Source organism: Dromiciops gliroides, chromosome 5, assembly GCF_019393635.1.
Source record: "Dromiciops gliroides isolate mDroGli1 chromosome 5, mDroGli1.pri, whole genome shotgun sequence".
Lineage (NCBI taxonomy): Eukaryota > Metazoa > Chordata > Mammalia > Microbiotheria > Microbiotheriidae > Dromiciops > Dromiciops gliroides.
Window position 1 is genome coordinate 703,310 of NC_057865.1, and position 18,409 is coordinate 721,718.

Consider the following 18,409-nt stretch of genomic DNA (forward strand, 5'->3'; position numbering starts at 1 on the left):
AGCAGGTACCACACTCCGAGAGCAAAGCCCATCACCATGGCAACAGCCCAGCAGTTCTAGCTTGTTCATAAATGGATCTGTGGTCTTTGGCATTTGAGAGTGCCACTGACCTCTTTTAGTAAAATGCTAGCATTATTTTTAAAATGACTCATTACGAGAAATGGATCTGTGGTCTCCTTCAGGGCCACGGGCCTGGGGTTCCCTGCTTCTTTTAACTGAATTTTCTCCAGTGGTAGTGATGCCCTTGGTGTCATTGGAGCTTCTCATTAATGGGCTAGCTGTGGGACAAGTAGTGCTTCTCCTGAATGAATGAATGAATGAATGAATGAATGAATGAATGTATGAATGAGAAAATGAAACAAATGGTGATAGAGTCAGTGAAGGAGTTTAAATGGGAAGTCCCATGGGTAATCAGCTTGCACGTACATGCATGTGTGTGTGTGTGTGTGTGTGTATGTGTGTGTGTCAGAGGCAGAGCACTAGACTTGAAATTTCTCAAAGTCAACTACAATCTCTTCATTGTTAAGTCCACTCTCCTCAGTCCTTTGCCTTGGCCTCTGTATTTTTCCATCTAGCCTCTTCCCCTGGAGCCTCTCTCTTCCTTTGGATTGGTGATGTTGCTCTCTCCTGCTCTTTTACCCAGCCTGTCTGATGGCTCATTCTCTCACCCACTGAGCACGGGTGTCTTGAAGCACTTTTCTCTCTGTTTCCTCATTCCACGTGAGCAAGTGATCTCACCTACTCACATGGGTTGAACCATCATTTCTATATTCTCAACACCTAGAAAAGTGCCTGGCACAGAGTAGGTGTTTTTAAATATTTGTTATCTAATATATTGATCAAGTGATTTGAGAAACATTGGTATTAAGATGGAAGCAATGCAATCTCTTAGACTTGCTCCAGGTTGTCTGGAGGGGCAGAAGTAGTAATGAGGGAGCTGTCCAGCAACGAAGGTGTCCATGCTTGAGGCAGTGAGCCCCTTGGTTCATTGGAAGGTGGGTCAGGAGACAGCGAGGAGGCCAGAGAATAGGGACCCCATGATTCAGGCTGGGGCTTGTTCTCTAAGAGTTCTATGGGGCTGAGCCTGGCTTCCTGGGGCCCATCGCAGGTGTTCATTGGTGGCTTTCCCAACAATGTGTATGTGTGGTAGGGGTATGTGCCCACATTTCAGCGCTCTTTTTCATGGTGAGCATGGCGGGCTGGATTTGTCTACACTGGAATGAGGCCCTGTCTGCAGTGGCCAGGCTGAAGTCTCAAGGAGCAGCATGTCTAACATGAGACATCTGGGCTGGTCTGCAGACAGGCAGGGCCTCATGGGGCTGGGCCTTCCTTGGGTTAGGCCTTTGGCCTCTGATTGACCTCTCTTTGCTGGGGTGCCAGGGGAGGCATATGGTGCCTGGCATTGGGGCTTCGGGTCACAGGATACCAGAATTTGAGAGGAGGAGACAGGAAAGAAGTGGGCATGTGACATCTCACTAACTACTGGTCATTGCAAGGCCCTGATGCATTTCCTGGGAACATGGATGGGCCCTCCAGGTTCCTCTTTCCCAATCTGTCCCATGGGTTCACCTGGACATCCTGATGGGGAGTCACCCCCAGGCCCCCCCCATTACAGATTGCCTAGTCAAGGCCAGTCTGTAGGAGCTGGATGTGCCAGCCAGCTGACAGGGGCGTTTGGAAGCTCGGCTTCCAGTATAAATAGCGCAGGTCAGCATAGCTGGGGATAAAATTAGCCGCAGCCTCAGCCCTCCCAGCACCACTGCTTGCTTGGGGCCATCCTCAGGATCAAAGGCAGCATGGAAGACACCGTTTCCACAAGCAGGGCATCCACCAAAATCACCAAGAAGACCTTCCTTGAAGCTCTGAAGGCCAATGACTTTGGAAAGCTGAAGGCTCTTTTAGTGCAAAGGAAAATTGATGTGGATACAGTGTTTGAAGTGGAGGATGAGAACATGGTCTTGGCATCTTATAAACAAGGTAAAAACACGGAGTACTCAGTGTGTGTGGGCATGCCTGCAGCCTGAAGTGGCCAGCCAGGGGGCTTGTGATGGCCTGGGACCAATTCTATACTAGCTATTTCTAAAAGAAGCAGCTGCCCCGCCTCCCTCTCCCCCATCTTCTCTCTGTCTCCAGGAGCTGCCAGTCCAGCTCAGCCAGCTGAGTGTCTGTCTGTCCATCCATCCATTCATCTGTCCAGCTACCCATCCATCCCTCTGTCCACACAGCCATCTCTGTCTTTTTTCTAACTTCCTTTAGGATAAAGGATTCCACCCAGCAGATCAAACTTCAGGGACTAATGAGCAGCCATGCTGGCCACATAGGAAGTTCAGACCCAGGTCTCACAAAAGGCTTCTCTCAAGCCTTTCTGAAATGCACCATCTCTCATCCTTACAGGCACAGTTTCTGCTCTAGCCTTGTCCTGGGCATGGCAGCTGCTGCTCGGGGTGATCCTAGCTGGGGAGTGGGCTAACTTTGATTCTCTTTGCTATCACAGAGGAGACTTGAGTCACCCCAAAACCAACCAGTGTCTTCCCCCATCATCTCTAGAAGGGCTGGTCGGGTAGGGCCTGTCTTTCTGTTTGTACCTGAAGTTCTGCTTGGGTGATATGAAGGGAGGTGAAACAGCTGTGGGCCTGTCTCAGCCTTCCAGCTAAGCTCCAGTTCAAGATTGACCCCCTCATATGGGCAGCCTGTTGGGCTCATGTGAGGCTTTTCTATGGATCCTACCCTTAGGTTAGGGACTCAGAGGGAAGACTGGGACCTGCAGGGATTGTTCATTTGTTTGTAAGCCTGTTTAGATGTGTCTACGCCACCAGCTGTCAGCCTTCACTGCTCGAGAGTAGAAATTGATGTGTGTCTAAGGTCTGGTTTAGGGATGGGAAGGCTGAACAACTGGACTGTGGCAAAGTAACCGTGTCTTTGGCTTTACCCCATTATTTAATTTTAAAGCAATAAACATTTCCATTTATAGTTCTGAGTTCCAATTTGTACCCCTCCTTCCCACTCTCCCCTCCCTCCTCCTTGAGGTAGTAAGCAGATATTTGTTATACACATATGATTATGTAAAGCATCACCACATCAGTCATTTTGCTCAAGAAAACATGAATAAAAGGGAAAAAATGAAAGGGAAAATCACGGCTTCAGTCTGTTCCGTCAATTTCAGCTCTTCCTTCATCAATAATCCTTGGGGATGGTCTTAGATCCTTGTATTGCTGAGAACAATCAAATCCTTCACAATTCTTAATCCAACAATATTGCTGTCTCTGTGCACAATGTTCTCTTGGTTCTGCTCCCTTCACTGTACATCAGTTCATACAAGTCTTTCCAGGCCTTTCTGAAGTCATCCTGCTTGTCATTTCTTATAGCACAATAATATTCCATCCCCATCATATACCACAGCTTGTTTAGCTATTCTCCAATTGATTTCCAATTCTTAGCCACCACAAAAAGAGCTGATATAAATATTTTTGTACAAATAGGTCTTTTTCTCTTTTGGGGATGTCTTTGGGATATAAACATAGCAGTGGTATTGCTGGATCAAAGGGGATGCATAGTTTTATAGCCCTTTGGGCAGAGTTCCAAATTGCTCTCCAGAATGAATGGATCAGTTCACAACTCCACCAACAGTGCTTTACCTCATTCCTCAGGGGGAGTTTGGGTCAGAAGGAAAAAGTGAATTTCATAGATTTAGGTGAATGATAAAAATGGGAGAGTGGACTTCATGATCACTCCATTCCCCGTCCCCCAGACCCTTTTAGCTCTTCTTTTCTTGGGGGGAGGAGCAGCCTGACATTGTGCTCTCATTATTTGGGGGGGTGAGCAGGGTACTCACAATGGAGATTTCTTTCCCTTGATCCATATCAACAACCCAGCTATGACAGAAAGGTTGAGAGACTTGTCCAGATGCCCTCTATGTGCCAGAGAGAGCACTTCAACATAGGTTTCTATGATCCCCAGGCCAGTCCTCTCTCTACCAGACTGTGTGTGACCTCCCCCAGTGATATTATAAGTATTATTATTACCCTTTCACAGATGACAAGATGGAGCCTTGGAGGGGTCATGTGTCTGTCCAGTGGGCAGACAGTAAGTGGAATTCAAATTTTCCAGACTCCAAGGCTGGTCTTCAACTTACTACATCCAACAGCCTCTCAGAGATTCTAAGATCAAATTTCCTTCTGCTTGACTCTGACCAGCAAATGGTTGACACCGATTCCATTTTGCAGATTTCTTTCATTTATTGACTTACTCTCACAATCTAAAATGTCTGGGTTGGTACCTTAACATCCCTGCTCTGAGATGCCCAGCCAGCCATCTTCTATCCACAACCTGGCCTTGCCCTGCCTCAGGCCAGGCCCTCTGGGGTCCAGGAAGCACCTGCAGTCATCTGAGTGGCCCTTGGCTCCATGGTGCCATTTTAATGCTTTCTAGAGGGTTCGTTGCTTTGGGTCAGTTTGGATCCCTTCCTAGGGTTAAAGTCTCGCTCCTGTGAGTAGGATGTTTTGATTTGATGAGAAACAAAAAGTGCTATTTCCTCACACCCCCTGCCCAAGGAATCAAGGAGCAGAACATTGGTCCTGTTCCCTTTAAAAGAACTTGGGGGTAGTTATGAAGCTCAGTGCTAAGATCAATGGACTTGGATTCCTGAAGACCTGAGATCAAATCCTGCCACAGACACTTCCTAAGTGTGTGACACTGGATAAATCACTTCACCTCGGTCGGCCTTACCTTCCTCATTTTAAAAATAGACATTTGTAGTGAGGCTCCAGTGAAATAATATATGCTTTTCCAGGATGAGGTGGGGGCAGAGGGGGAACTCAGCCTCTTTCTCACCCATCACAGTCTCCATCCAGGGAAGAAAGGAACAGAATGAGGAAGATGCTCATTTCTTAAAGTCACAAAGACAGCTCTGGGGTAGAGATGCAGACTTGAGAAGGCCCCCAAGGAGAAAATCGTAGAAGTCCAGAGTTGGAAGGAGCCATGCCTTCCTGAGGAATTGCAGCAAGAGCAGAACAGAGTCTTCCTCCATCTGGACCCTCAGTCTCAGTAAAGTGCCAACAATCATGACTTCATGGTGACAGAGGCCATTCATCTCTTCAGCTGAAGGTCATCTAAAGCATCCTATTTCTTTTCAAAATTTTGAAATCACCGACATTTCTCAATGTATCCTTATACCCTCTCTCCCCTACAAAGACCCATCCCTTATAAGAAAGCAAAAAAGCAAAACAAAACCTCATCTCATCAGGACTAACCCACCCAACAAACCTCCAAAGTCTGGCATCTGAAATGTTCCCCTCCCCGCTGTGCTCCACCTCTGGAAAGAAAGAAGGAGGTGACTTCTCTCATCTTTTCTTGTGCTTGCTTGGTTGTTTTCTTTCCATGGTTTGTCCTGGAGCCCTGGTTTTTCTTGCTTTCCTCTTTCCCTTTTCTTTATTTTGCTTCTCGGCATTGAGCACCTTCATCACTGTTTTCCAAAACAGTTCAACCATAGCTTTGTCAACAGTGCAGTAGTGAGCCCATCCTCTAGTCCCCTCTATAGTTTACTATTCCCATCTTTTGTAACCTTTTACCCTTTGGGGGTGTGAGAAGAAATTCTCATGTGTTTTCATTTGCATTTTGCTTATTTTCGTGTTTTGGAGCATTTTCATGTGGTTGTTAGTAGTTTGCAATTTTTTTAGAACAGTTTGCTCATATTCTCTTTAAATTTATCCATTGAGGAATGGCATTTGGCCATATGTATTTCTGTCAGTTGCCTACATTACCTTCTTATCTTAGTTGCATTATTTTTTTGTATGCAAAAGCTTTTAAATTTCATATAATCAAAACAATCTAATTAATTTTTCATAATCACCTCCATCCCTTGTTTAATTAACAGCCCTTTAATGTTCAGTATCCATTTTGAGTATTGTGGAATGTTGTATAAGATATTAGTATAGACTTCATTTCTGCTAGACTTTCCCCGAGTAGCAGCCCATTGCTGCTGCTGCTGCTGCTACTGCAAACTCAACTAGACTTTTCTCTGCAATTGCTTTCAAATAGGGAGTTCATTTCTCGAGAATTTATGGTACCTGGGGTTGATGAGTTCAACCCTTCTTACCTTGACAAATTAAACAAAAAAGAGTTAGCGGGAGTTCATTTATACCTGTTTCAAGTTTGTTTTCTGAAATTGGATTGGCTACGATCTCCTTTGATGTCTTACTAATTGGGTATATCATATTTTTGTAGATAATCCTCTTTTTCTTTTGAAGTTTTCATTTTGCTGACATTGAATTATGTTCTGATCATTTGATTGTCTATTGTGATATTCCCTTTTCATATTTGATTTTCCTTCTGAAGTTTATTTCTAAGAAAGGTTTGGTGTAGTGATGCAGGACAGCAGATGTGAAGGTGAAGGAAGAGGCAATGTTCCCACTAACCCTTTGAGACTCATGGTGGCACCACCAACAAAGTCAGGCAAATTGGGGAGGTGACTTAATATTCATAGTTGGGTGATTATTTTGGTTTAGAATCTGTTGAGTGTGGCGTGTCAATGGAAACGTCATGTGGACAGCTGAGGGTTTGAGATCAGGGAAGAGTTCTTTCAGAGGGGCAGCGAGAGGGCGCCACAGTGCACAGAGTGCTGGCCCCTAGTCAGGAAGACTCATCTTCCTGAGTTCAAATCTGGCCTCAGACACTTATTAGCTGTGTGACCCTGGACAAGTCACTTCATCCTGTATGCCTCAGTTTCTTCATCTGGAAATAATCTGGAGAAGGAAATGGCCAACCACTCTAATATCTTTACTAAGAAAACCCCAAATGGGGTCACAAAGAGTCAGACATGACTGAAAACGACTGGACAATGACCATTTCAGAGACCAGGGCTGGGAAAGAAGAGTCAGTCTGTATGTGGACTGACAGGAGGCAGGTACCTTTCTGTGATGATCTGAAAGAGGGTTTGAGTCACTTTATTGACACTGACAACAAAGTCAGTGATTAGGCCACGGCTCCCGGCCCCTTCCTGCTCAGTCTTGGGGTCTGCTCCAGCACCTCCTCCTCCCTTCTCAGCTCTCTTTTGTGTTTTCTATCTTCTCCCATTAGATGACAAGCTCCCCGAGAGCAGGGACCATCTTCCTTTGTTGTACAGGTATCCCGTGAACTTAATGCAGTTCTTGGCACACAGTAAGTGCTTAATAAATGTGGATTGACTAGTCACCATTTTTTAACCCTTTTATGGATGAAAGATCATATAATTGGCCCAGCCAGCAAACCCCCATCTCCTCACTGAAGGGAGAGTCATGGTCACCAAGGGCAGGGCCAATTAAGAGACAAGCTCTTTGGTAAAATATCACAGAGAGGGACCCCAGCAGACCAGGAAGAATTGAACAGAGTAGCCATAGAGAGAGCCAGCTGAAAGAGCTAGGCTTCATATTCAGCTAAGCCAGATCATTCTCAAGACATGTAATTGTAGATACAACTGGAAGAATACCCACCACATTCTGGTATTTTATAGCCATCAGCTCCTGTTGGTTAGGACAGTGGAACTCCCATGTCTGGGTCCAGTAGCTTGAGCCTTAGTGTCGAGGAGGGGCAACAACACTCAGCATGATGGAGGGGTGGGGAGACATAAATGGACTCAGATGAGAAATCCAGAAAACATCCAGAATGGAAGGAAGACCTTGTTCAGTGGACGTAGGGATTGCATTTCCAGTCATCTTAAAGAGGGAAAGATTCCAATTCAATTGCTGAAAGTATTGGTCAACAGGACAATATGGCAGCTACTCTAAAGGAGGCAGAGTATCTGCGAATAAGGAGCTGATAGCCCAGATGTGGGTCTGATCCCAGATGGAAGGGTGTCATGGGTTCTAGGCACCCCATTTTTAGAGATGACATCAATAAATTGGAGAGTTGAGGACTGTGTTCAAATCTGTGAAGACCTATCACATGGAAGAGGAAATAGACCTGGAAGGCACAATGAAGAGAAGCTGCAATGTGTTCAAAGAAAAGAGTTCATGAAGGAGAGACCTGTCATGTGCGAGAAGTCTGGGCAGCTTGGCTGGAGCCAGGCTATGAAGGGCTCAGAGTCCCAGATGGAAGAGCTCTGACTTTGCCACAGAGGCAATAGGTAACTAACTTCTCTAGATTTGGAGACTTAGGGGAATCACAATAATCTGGATCGGAGAGGGTGGGAACAGGGAAATCAAATAAGCAGCTACAGACCCAGTCCTGGGGAGAAGTGATGGGGACTGAAGCTGGTGGCCGTGTGGATATGAAGAAGTGGGCAGAGAGGTACAGGTGATGGTGTTGTTCAGCCATTTCAGTCACATTTGACTCTTCATGACCCCATTTGGGGTTTTCCTGGCAAAGATGCTGGAGTGGCTTGTCATTTAATTCTCCAGCTCATTTTACAATGTACATTTTACAGAAACTGAGGCAATCCATGTTAAATGACATGCCCGGGGTCACCCAGCTAGTGAGTGTCTAAGGTCAGATTTTAACTCATGAAGATGAGTCTTCCTGATTCCAAGCCCAGAGCTCTGTGCATTATGGCACCCCCTAGCTGCCCACGTGGGATGGAGGTTTGGAGAACTAGGAGTTGGAGTCAAGGAGGCTTTTGAGATTGTGACCAGGAGGATTGTGGGGTCCTCAACAGAAAGAAATGTGGAAGCCTGGAAGACTGCACTTGGAGGGAGGGATGATGACTTCTGGTTTTCTCATGGTGGTGTTAAGGGCTAAAATTCTAGCTAAACTGTCTAAAATATCTAATGAGTGGTCACCAATAAATTATAAGCTTTAGCAAGAGTTAGACTTTTAAGCATTTATTAAGGAGAACAAGAATTTGGTAAAGAGAGAGAAAGGCCTAGATTCCTATCTATTAAAGGGAGAGCACATTTCTAGCTCCGCTCTCCACCAGAGTCCAGAGGAAAGAGCCAGACCGAGCGCCAGTCTCTTCCTTCCTCCTCCCACTAGTCCGCGTCACTTCCTGACACCAAAGAAAAGACTCCTGGTCTTGCCCTCAAAGACCTTTGCTTCATGGGCAGAACTCTTCTACAGTAAGTCTCCAGCAGGTGGCGTCATTCCAATCGTTACAGTGGGTCTGAGGTGCCCATAGGATGTCAGCAGGTGGTTGGTGAGAAAGGAGCCCCAGAGAAATCCTGGGACTGAATGTGAAGTTATAAGAGTCACATGCTGAGAGAGGATTGTTAAACCCATGGGAGCAGATGAGATCAATGAGTGAGAGGTTTGTAGAGAAGAAAGAAAAGAGAAGAGGAAGGGGGAAGGGAGGGGAGGGAGGGGAGACAAAGGGGGAGGGGAGAGGAGGAAGAGGAGGGGAGGGAGGGGAAGGGGAGGGAGAGGAGGAGAGGGAGGGGAAGGAGCTCACAATGCACAGCAACTTTTCTTTGGAAACCTTGACCTCTGGTATGTTTGTATATGTGTGTGCACCCCCCCACACACACACTTATACAGACACACAAACACAAAACCACACATATACATTCATATACACACAGAGACACATGCCCTAGCCAGGGACTGAGTCTCCATGAGGCTTAGATCCGAAGAGCCCAACGTGGCTGACTGTGAATCATTAGGGACTAGTGTACTAGGACCACAGGCCTACCTGGAAATCTCCATCTATCCTATGAGGCAGGGCCCAACTGCACCAGTTCATGTCCTTTCTGAAGACCCTGACTAAAGGAAACAGTGTCCCCAGGCTGCCCATCAAGCTGGCAGGGCCCTGACTTTGGCTCTGGTTTACAGGGTACTGGCTGCCCAACTACAAGCTGAAATCTTCCTGGGCCACTGGACTGCATTTGTCCGTCCTGTTTGGTCACACCGAGAGCCTCTTGGTGCTGCTGGACCATCATGCTACCATCAACTGTCGACCCAATGGGAAGACGCCCCTCCATGTTGCCTGTGAAGTGGCCAATGTGGAGTGCGTCAAGATTCTCTGTGACCATGGGGCAAAGCTCAATGCTTACTCCTTGAGCGGACACACGGCCTTACACCTGTGTACCAAAGAGAGCTCCATTGTTTGTGCCAAGCAGCTGGTATGGAGAGGTAAGTCACTTCTTCTAGGCCTCTCCCTGAGCTTCCAACAGTGCCACCGCCCCAGCCTGTCAGGCAGGCTTGTCTCTCTGGGCTTTGGTATTTCCAGTGACCTCTGGCTTCCCTGGGCTTGAGGATAAGGGCCTGGCGCATAGGCCCATGAGGAGATTCTGGGCCTCTAGAAGCCACTCTTCCCCACAAATAACTCAGACAACTGACCTTTCATAGTCACCCTCCAGCAAGGCTGGTTCTGGGATGTTAGACTGCCATCACTGCCTGCCATCCCCCCTGAGACTGGGGGATTTTTAAAGCTACTTTACTAACTTAGATTGACCTGAGCTACTCTGTCTACTGCTTGACCATATGGCTAAGTCACCAATGGGGCTCATGAGCTTTAGTTTAAAAGTGTGGCCCTACAGATTGTCTCTGAGTTGGAGGTAGTGGGCTACTCCCTGCAGGTGGCAACCAACCACAGGCTGCAACCTATGAGTGTTCAGCTGGAGAAGTAGGAGGACTGGGAAGGTGTGGGGGATGCCAAGAATATAGACACTTAGAAGGTTACTTAAATGAGGCACAATTGGCAAGGTGGGGGTGTATGCTTCAAAGCTGTGGAATGTCTTAAATCTAAGCAAAGGGACTGAAGTGACACTTGGTTTTGAGGACATCAGGACAGAAGCACTGAAGATTTTCGAGTTGAGAAGTTACCTCACTAGATTTTTCCCTAAGAAAACTATTCTTGTGGCAGTCTGGACAGATTGAGCAGGAGAGAAATAAGAGTTAGGGAGGCCTTAAAGAAGGTGATTGTAATAGCCCAGTCCAAGAATAAGGGCGGGGGGGGGGGCTGCCTGAGGCTGCTAGCAGTGGGAATCAAGAAGATGGGGTTGTTGTAAGAGATGCTGCAGAAATGGGATCAACAAAACTCAGTAACTGAGGGGCTATGAGTTGTGGAGAGGGAAGTCAGAGAGAGTGGGAAGGCTTCCAAAGAGGAGGATTCCAAGCATGCTGGCTGCTCAGAGAGGAGCAGTTGAGCCAGAAAGAAGGGCAGGGGTGGAGGTGATGCGCTGGATGTGGCACATCTTGAGTGGGGAGTGTCTGAGGGACATCCAGGTGGAGACTGAGTCTGCAGCACAGAGGAAGGGGCCAAGCTTGAGCCCCAGATTTGGAAGCACTGCCTAGGGGCCCACCTGCAGAGAGTGTGGGCCCTCCCAGGGAATCTGAGGACCCACACCAGTTCTCTGATGTTTGGGAGTCCTCTGCACAAAGAGACTGAAGGCAGGGGAGTGAGTAAGATTTACAAGAGGGGGAATTCAGAGAGGAGAGGACCCAGGACTGACCCTTGAGGAATACCCCCATTAGCGAATCAAAAAGAGGGTGGTGAGGCTGCCCAGGAGACAACCGAGGGGGCACAGGAGCAAGAGAGTGGGCAGTCCCCAAACCAAGCAGGACTGTCTAATGTCTGGGGCGACAAGGTCACCAGGGACACTGATGGGCAGCCGTTTCAACCCATCTCAACAGCCTTCCCCGTCAGCAAACAAAATGGCACCTTTGTCTGGCCTAACTCTCACTGGCTGTAAAGCAGCTCATCCTGTTTCCAATGAAGAACATTGCAGCGGTTAGTTGTTGAGACAAAAACTCGTGTTTCTGTGTATATGTTGTGTGCACACGCCAGGAAAATCCCCCTGGTAGCACAAAACATAGGCTGCGGGGCACTTAGTCACACTGCCAACCAGGGAGGCAGGCCAGACAGATTTAAACAGCCATCTTAACACAGCAGGGAGAAGTGTAAGAATACCCAACTGAAGATGAAAGCAGTCTAATTAAGCCTTTCCCCCAATACAGTAAACATTTATTAGTCACACCATTGCGCCAAGCACTGGGGACACAGTCTCTCCCCTCTGGGAACTTACTGTCAAAGGGAAGGGGATGGACCTTTTCCTAGGGAGGGGATGGACCGCAGGGGGTGTCCAGGATGGAGGCAGAAATCTGGGAGAGTAGAAGATGGCAGGGTAGAGCAATCTGAGCCAGTTCCTGTCCTCTCTAAAGGAAGGGACCATGTTCTAGTCACCATGCTGGGGGGGGGGGCAGGGAGGACACAAGAAAGGTTCTCCACTGGGAGCCCCATTTAATTGAGAGGAGGGAACAAGGCAGCCTAGGTGGGACAAGGAGAGGCCCCAGTGCTCTCTGGCTCTAGGGAGTGTGAGGAGCTGGGCCTGGAGGGAGAAAGGAGTTTCTGCAGCCCCAGGGCCAAGGACACAGACCTACACTCTCGTTCTCACTTCCTGTCTTGGTTTTGGGGCCATCCAAACATGTTATTGCCTTCTAGTCAGCTTAGGCATGAGCCACTCAGTACTTGCCTGGGCTGGGCTCCCTGTCCCTGGCTCCCACTGCAGTGTGGGGAGCTGGCGGACTCTTCCAGAGACTGCGCTCTGTTAGCCAAGAGGAGGCCCATAGCTGGATCGGGCAAACCCTTCACTCCAAGAGGAGCCTCGCCAGGGGCCCATCTGATAGCAGGACAAGGCAGTAGCCCTGGAGGGGAGGAGAGATGTCCGTGAGTGGCTTTGGGAGGCCCCCAGGCTTGGCTGGGATGACGTCCAAAATCCTCTCCCATTTTTCCATCCTGTCCTTTACCCTCGATGGTGCCTTCTCCAGGATGACCAGGAGGTGGCGATCTTGCTTCAAAAGAAATATTTCAGAAGCCGTTCCAAATCGGCCTCACAGCCCTGCACTCAGGGACCTAGTCAACAAGTCAATAACAAGCATTTAAGTGCCTGCTATATGCCGGACACTGTGCTAAACATGGAGGATACAAAGAAAAGCCAAAGCTAGTCCCTGCTTCAAGGAGCTTCCCGTCTAACTGGGGGGGGGGGGGCGTTGTTACATACCGCTAGGCACAGTCAGCTAATAGATGGCTAAGCTGGAGATGACTTCAGAGGGAAGACACCTAGACCAAGCAGGACTTGGGAAGGCTTCATGCAGAAGCTGAGACGTCAGCTGAGACCTGAAGGGAGCCAGAGAAACCAGGGGGCACAAAACTGCACCCCTGGGGACCAGCAGGGAAAATGCTGGGAGGGCAGGCCTGCCCCGTGAGGAGTACACGAGCAGCCAGTGTGGATGGGAGGGGTGGGTTGGGAAACTCCCAGGTGGCCAGCATTCGATGTAACAGCTTTTAGATTTGCTAGGGGAGCTGCGAAGGAGTCCCCGGATGGAATTGGGTGGGGATGAGAGAGTTGCCGGGGTCAGACCCAAGCTTTAAGACCAATTTGGCCACTGGGTAGAAGATGATCTGGAGTGAGGAACAGACTGGATTGTGCGGCTCCCCATTCAGAGTGCCTGCAGTGACCCCCTGTGTGAACCTTTTGCATTCTGTGTTCCCGTGCTCATGGTGTGTGTCTGTAGGGGCTTTGCTGTTGTTCAGTCGTATCTGACTCGACCCCATTTGGGGTTTTCTCGGCAGAGATACTGGAGGGGTTTGCCGTTTCCTTCTACAGCTCATTTTATAGACCAGGAAATCGAGGCAAACAGGGCGAAGTGACGTGCCCAGGGTCACACAGCTAGTCAGTGTCAGAAGCTGGACTGGAATTCAGGAAGAGGAGTCTTCCTGCTCCAAGTCCGGCGCTGTATCCACTGCCCCCCCCCCTTCTCTCCTGTTCCTTTCTGCCCCTTTCCACCCCGTTGGGTCCCGCTCCCAGGCGCTAATGTGAACATGAAGACCAACAACGCGGACGAGGAGACGCCCCTGCACGCGGCGGTGCGCGGTGGTCTGCCCGAGCTGGCTGCCTTCTACGTGGCGCACGGAGCCCTGGTGGACAGTGTCAATGCGCACCTCGAGACTCCCCTGGCGCTGGCTGCCTACTGGGCGCTGCGGTTCAAGGAGCAGGTGTACAGCGCCCAGCACCACCGCGCCTGCCGCCTGTTGCTGGCGGCCAAGGCCCAGGTCAACGCCCGCGACGAAGACTTCAAGGCGCCGCTGCACAAGGCGGCCTGGAACTGCGACGAGGACGCCCTCCGGCTGCTGCTGGAGGCGGGCGCCGAGGCCAACCTGCTGGATGTCAAGGGCTGCGCTGCTATCCAGTACGTGCTCAAGGTGACCCCGGTGCGCCCCACAGCGCGGCCCGACCGCTGCTACCAGTTGCTGCTCAACCACGGCGCCGCGCGCATCTACCCGCCCCAGTTCCACAAGGTGAGGCCCCACGCCCGGACAGAGCGCCGTCCTCCAGCCTCCGGGGGAAAGCCGTTCTGAGCCTGCCGTGGTGGGCCCGGCCCCAGACAGCTAGGCACGAGAGAGACCCGCAGGGAGCTTGCTCGCTCTCCCTGTGGCCCCCTACTCTGAGGGCGGGGCGCCGAAGGCTGGAGAGGGACAGGGCAGGGCCTCGAGGCAAGCACGAGGGGAAACCGTAGCGCCCGGGATAAAGTCCAGCTGCTTTCACTGCCCCAGGGGCCGGAGGGAAATAGGCCAAACCGTCAGAAATGCCCAGAGAAGCAGGCCAAGGTCTTCTGACCATGCACACAATCGCCCAGCTCCAGGCTCTGCTTCCCGTGTGCGCAACACAGCAGGGGCAGGACTAAGGCTGCTGGCCAGTTCCCAAGCACTGGGCTCTTTGGTATGGTCCCGAGTATTCCCAGGACCCTTCCTCAAACCGCTGTGCCAGATCACCGGCCCTGTGCCATCTTCTGTGGGGATCTGTATAGGAAGCTTGGGGCCGAGGGCCAGTCAGCTGAATGTTTCATTCGTGCTGTCTCCAAGACACAACCACAGGCTCCATGGGGAGCCCTTATCTCCTTGACTAAGGGATAGGTGGAGGGACTGGCCCTCCCCTACCCCATGAGATTCTGAGGGCGAGAAAGAGCAGAGGAATCCAAGGGTGAGTCCTTGTCTCCAACCCAGACGCTGGTGAGTCTGTTTGACAAAGAGACAGGGTAAGGGAATGAATGAATGAATGAACGAACGAATGAACGAATGAATGAACGAGTGAGTGAGTGAATGAACTGAATGAATGAATGAATGCATGCTCTTCAGAAGAAATCCAATTTGGAGGGTGGGGTGAGCCCCTTGACTTCAGAGACAGACAGCCCCACAGTCCCACACACCTGACCCTGGACATGTGGTTAGGGGTTCAGTTCAGGCTCCCCCTACATTGCCCAGATCATGAAATAGTTCTTCCTCTTTACATCAGTATAGACTGCTCAGGGGCACAGGGAAAAAGTACCCGTCATAGAAGAAGACTTAGGCTCAAATCCTGACTGCCACTCCCCTGCTGTGTGGCCTTGGACAAGTCACTTTCTCTGTAGGTCTGTTACTTCTTCTATAACATGCAGGCATTGGGGTGTGACAGACAGGGTACATGACTTGAGCTGGGAAGACCTGAGTTCAAATCCAGTCTCATACACTTGCTGTGTGACCCTGGGCAAATCACTTGGTTTTCTCTTTTGTTTTTGTTTTTTGGTTGGGCAATGAAGGTTAAGTGACTTGCCCAAGGTCACACAGCTAGTAAGTGTCAAGTGTCTGAGGTCAAATTTGAACTCAGGTCCTCCTGACTCCAGGGCTGGTGCTCTATCCACTCACCACCTAGCTATCCCGACTTGGTTTTCTCAATTGTAAAATGGAAATAATGATAGAAAATACCACTAAGGATTGTTGTGGGTATTAAATGAGTTAATGTTTGTAAAATCCTTAGCACAGTCCCTGGCACATAAGCGGTACTTATTTCTGTTCTTGCACCGAGGTGTCACTTTGTCTCTTCAGCCTCAGTTTCTTTATTTGTAAAGTGAAGGGCTTGGACCGGAGGCTTCTAAGGGTTCTGCTACCTTTAGGGTTCACCTCCCTCCAAATGATCTGGTCTTCATATTTTCGGGCAGCCCATCTTTGACTAACATGGAGATCCGGGGGGTTGGAAAGCCCTTTGGTTTACTGTACCTTTGTTCCGGCAGGGAGGCACCATACCAAGGACCACCCAGCCTAGTCCCCTCTTAACTTAACATCCCGGGCTGTCTCCACCAGGGGACGAGGGGGAGGGAAGATGATGGCTGCCAGGAACATGCCACCTCCTGCCACTCCTTCGGGTTGTCTGGCTGGCTTGCCTTCCCTGTGAGTGACTGACAGTTGGGTGAGGATGACCAGACCTCTCTCCAGAGGAATGGCTTCCACGGACAGCTACTATGGAGGCTGGGTTGTCCTTGCCCTCTCAGATAGAGTGTAAGCTCTTTGTGAGAGGGAATTGCCTTCTCCCTGGTCTCTATTCTGAGAGAAGCAGCTACCTCCTAGCAAGAGTTTGATAAGTGTTTGTTGACTGACTGACTGGCTGGCTGGCTTGCTGATGGATTGATTGGCATGGATGAGCATGGATGGGGGGGGCTTTTATCTTGTGGTACTGTCACACAGGTGTTGGAGTCCTGTCATGCCTGTCCTCTAGCGGTTGAGGTAGTTGTCAATGCCTATGAGCACATCGTGTGGACGCCCAAGTGGAAGAAGGCAATCCCCGAGGGGAGCCTGGAGGTGAGGGCCCCTCTGACTATGGGTTGGGGTTACAACCCCTAAATAGCCTGTGAGGAAGGGGGTAGGCCAGGCAAGTGGGGCTGATCCAAGCTCTTGGGAGAACTTCTGGAGTGGAGCTGGGGAACACCCAGCCCAGCCAGGGCGGCCACATTTATTGGCTAATAAGAAGCCTCCCTCCTGAGGGGCTCTGACCTTTGGCATCTGACCTCAGGAAGGCCTGTTGGGAGCCGCCTCCACACCTAAGACCACAACTCTCTCCAAGCTGGCCCCAGGGCTCTCGGTGCTCTCCGGTGGGTGTCTTAGAAGAATTCTGAATGTTTAAAAACTCTCCTGTAGGTCCTGGGGCTAAGGGAGGAGCCAGCCTCACAGCCCAGGCCTGTGGCCTGTTGCTGACCTTGTGCCCCAGAGCAGGCTGGGGCCTCCCTTCATTTGAGGACTGGCTAAGTCCCGTGGCATCATCTCCCCCTCACGGGTCCTGGAGGCCAGAGGTGTGAGAGAAAAGGGGAGATGGCGGGCCTCCAGCACTGGGGGCCCAGAGCCAGGGTGACTGGAGGGTGGCTGGGCTCTGACTGGCCTTCGTCCTGTTGTCTTTCACAGAGACACTGGGACTTCTACCACTCTCTATTCACCATCTGCAGCAACACCCCGAGGTCCCTCATGCACCTATCCAGATGTGCTGTGCGGAGGATCCTGCTCAGCAGATGCCACAAGGTCATTCCGCTCCTGTCCTTGCCTTTGCCTTTGAAGAACTACCTGCTTCTGGAGCCGGAGGGGATTGTGTACTGAGCCTCCCTCAGCAGCTCCTGAGCCCGGGGAGTGCATGCTGGGAGGTCCAGGCCCAGGCTGGGAGGCTGTCCCCTGGCTGAGGGTTATGTTGGGAGAGGAGGCCAGTTTGGGTTCAGTCAGGACGGGCTGGGCTCCCCCTTGGAGCCCACCCGCTGGTTGGGCCTGTCAGAGTGGACACTCCTTCCCCGGTGGGTTGGACCAGAGGGCTGCTGAGGCCCCTATGGTTTCTCGGATTCTGTCTCTGGAGAGCAGTGGTTTGAATAAATAGCATGGTACTCACTGAGTGGATAGGAGAACATGTTAATGGAACACCAGGGATCTTGGCAAGAGAAAGAAGCCGGGACACTGAGTTCCCAGAAGCGAGCTAATATCAGAATCCTCTGCTGAGGTCTTGGAGGGGCAGTGCTGTGGCCTTGCCAAAGGGCGCTTTCTTTGCCCTTGTCAATAATGAGATGGCACTGTAGCTGGTCCAGAGAGCCACTTGAGTCAGCAGGGCGAGGATGGGACCGCCAAGAAGGTTTAGAAGAGAGGCAGCACTAGAGCCGCGGTCCTCGCATCAGTCAGCCACCTATGGCTCATTGGGTCCTGTCCTGCTCAGGCAGCCCCAGATGAGGAGGGAGGCTAGAAGCAGACTGTTTGCCCTATGAGGGAGGAGGGATGGACTTGTTCTTGCATCTGGGGGCCAAGAGGGGGCTGCCAAGGGACAGGTTGGATGGGTTACAGGAAGCAACCTTTGCAATCAGGAGCTCTCCCAAGGTGGAAAGCAGAAGGTTAGCTGGGGGAGGCCTGGGGGCTGGTGCAATGAGAGATTTCTGTGGGAATGGGTATCTCACTGCATGCTGGTATCTCACACTCCTTGGGTTCAGTGTGTATAGAGAACAACACATCCCACTCCAGTGCCCACCCCACCAAGAGACCACCTTGGGGGGAGCAACAAGCAGAGCAAGGAAACAGCCCCACTGGCCCCCCTTTGTGGGCCCTTGTGGGGGTCCCTCTGCCTGCAGGCGAGGAAATCCTTCTCAAGCAGAACCCAGGCCTCCAGCAGGGGGAGGAGGGGGCTTCCAACCCACCACTTTGCCCATCAGCTGGGAAACTTTCCTTGGCATG

At 50.5% G+C, this 18,409-nt stretch overlaps 1 protein-coding gene across 2 annotated transcripts; it reads left to right on the forward strand.

The window, feature by feature from the left end:
* The first annotated feature begins 1,509 nt into the window (after positions 1–1,509).
* Positions 1,510–17,579, forward strand: ASB4 (ankyrin repeat and SOCS box containing 4). Of its 2 annotated transcripts, XM_043969351.1 has the most exons (5): positions 1,510–1,977; positions 9,736–10,035; positions 13,713–14,203; positions 16,403–16,516; positions 17,114–17,579. In XM_043969351.1, exons 1-5 carry the CDS (start codon positions 1,797–1,799, stop codon positions 17,300–17,302), a joined length of 1,275 nt encoding a protein of 424 aa, XP_043825286.1. In that variant the 5' UTR covers positions 1,510–1,796; the 3' UTR covers positions 17,303–17,579. The 2 variants fall into 2 exon arrangements, with proteins under 2 accessions (XP_043825286.1, XP_043825287.1); XM_043969352.1 differs by lacking the exon at positions 16,403–16,516.
* The last annotated feature ends 830 nt before the right edge of the window (positions 17,580–18,409 follow it).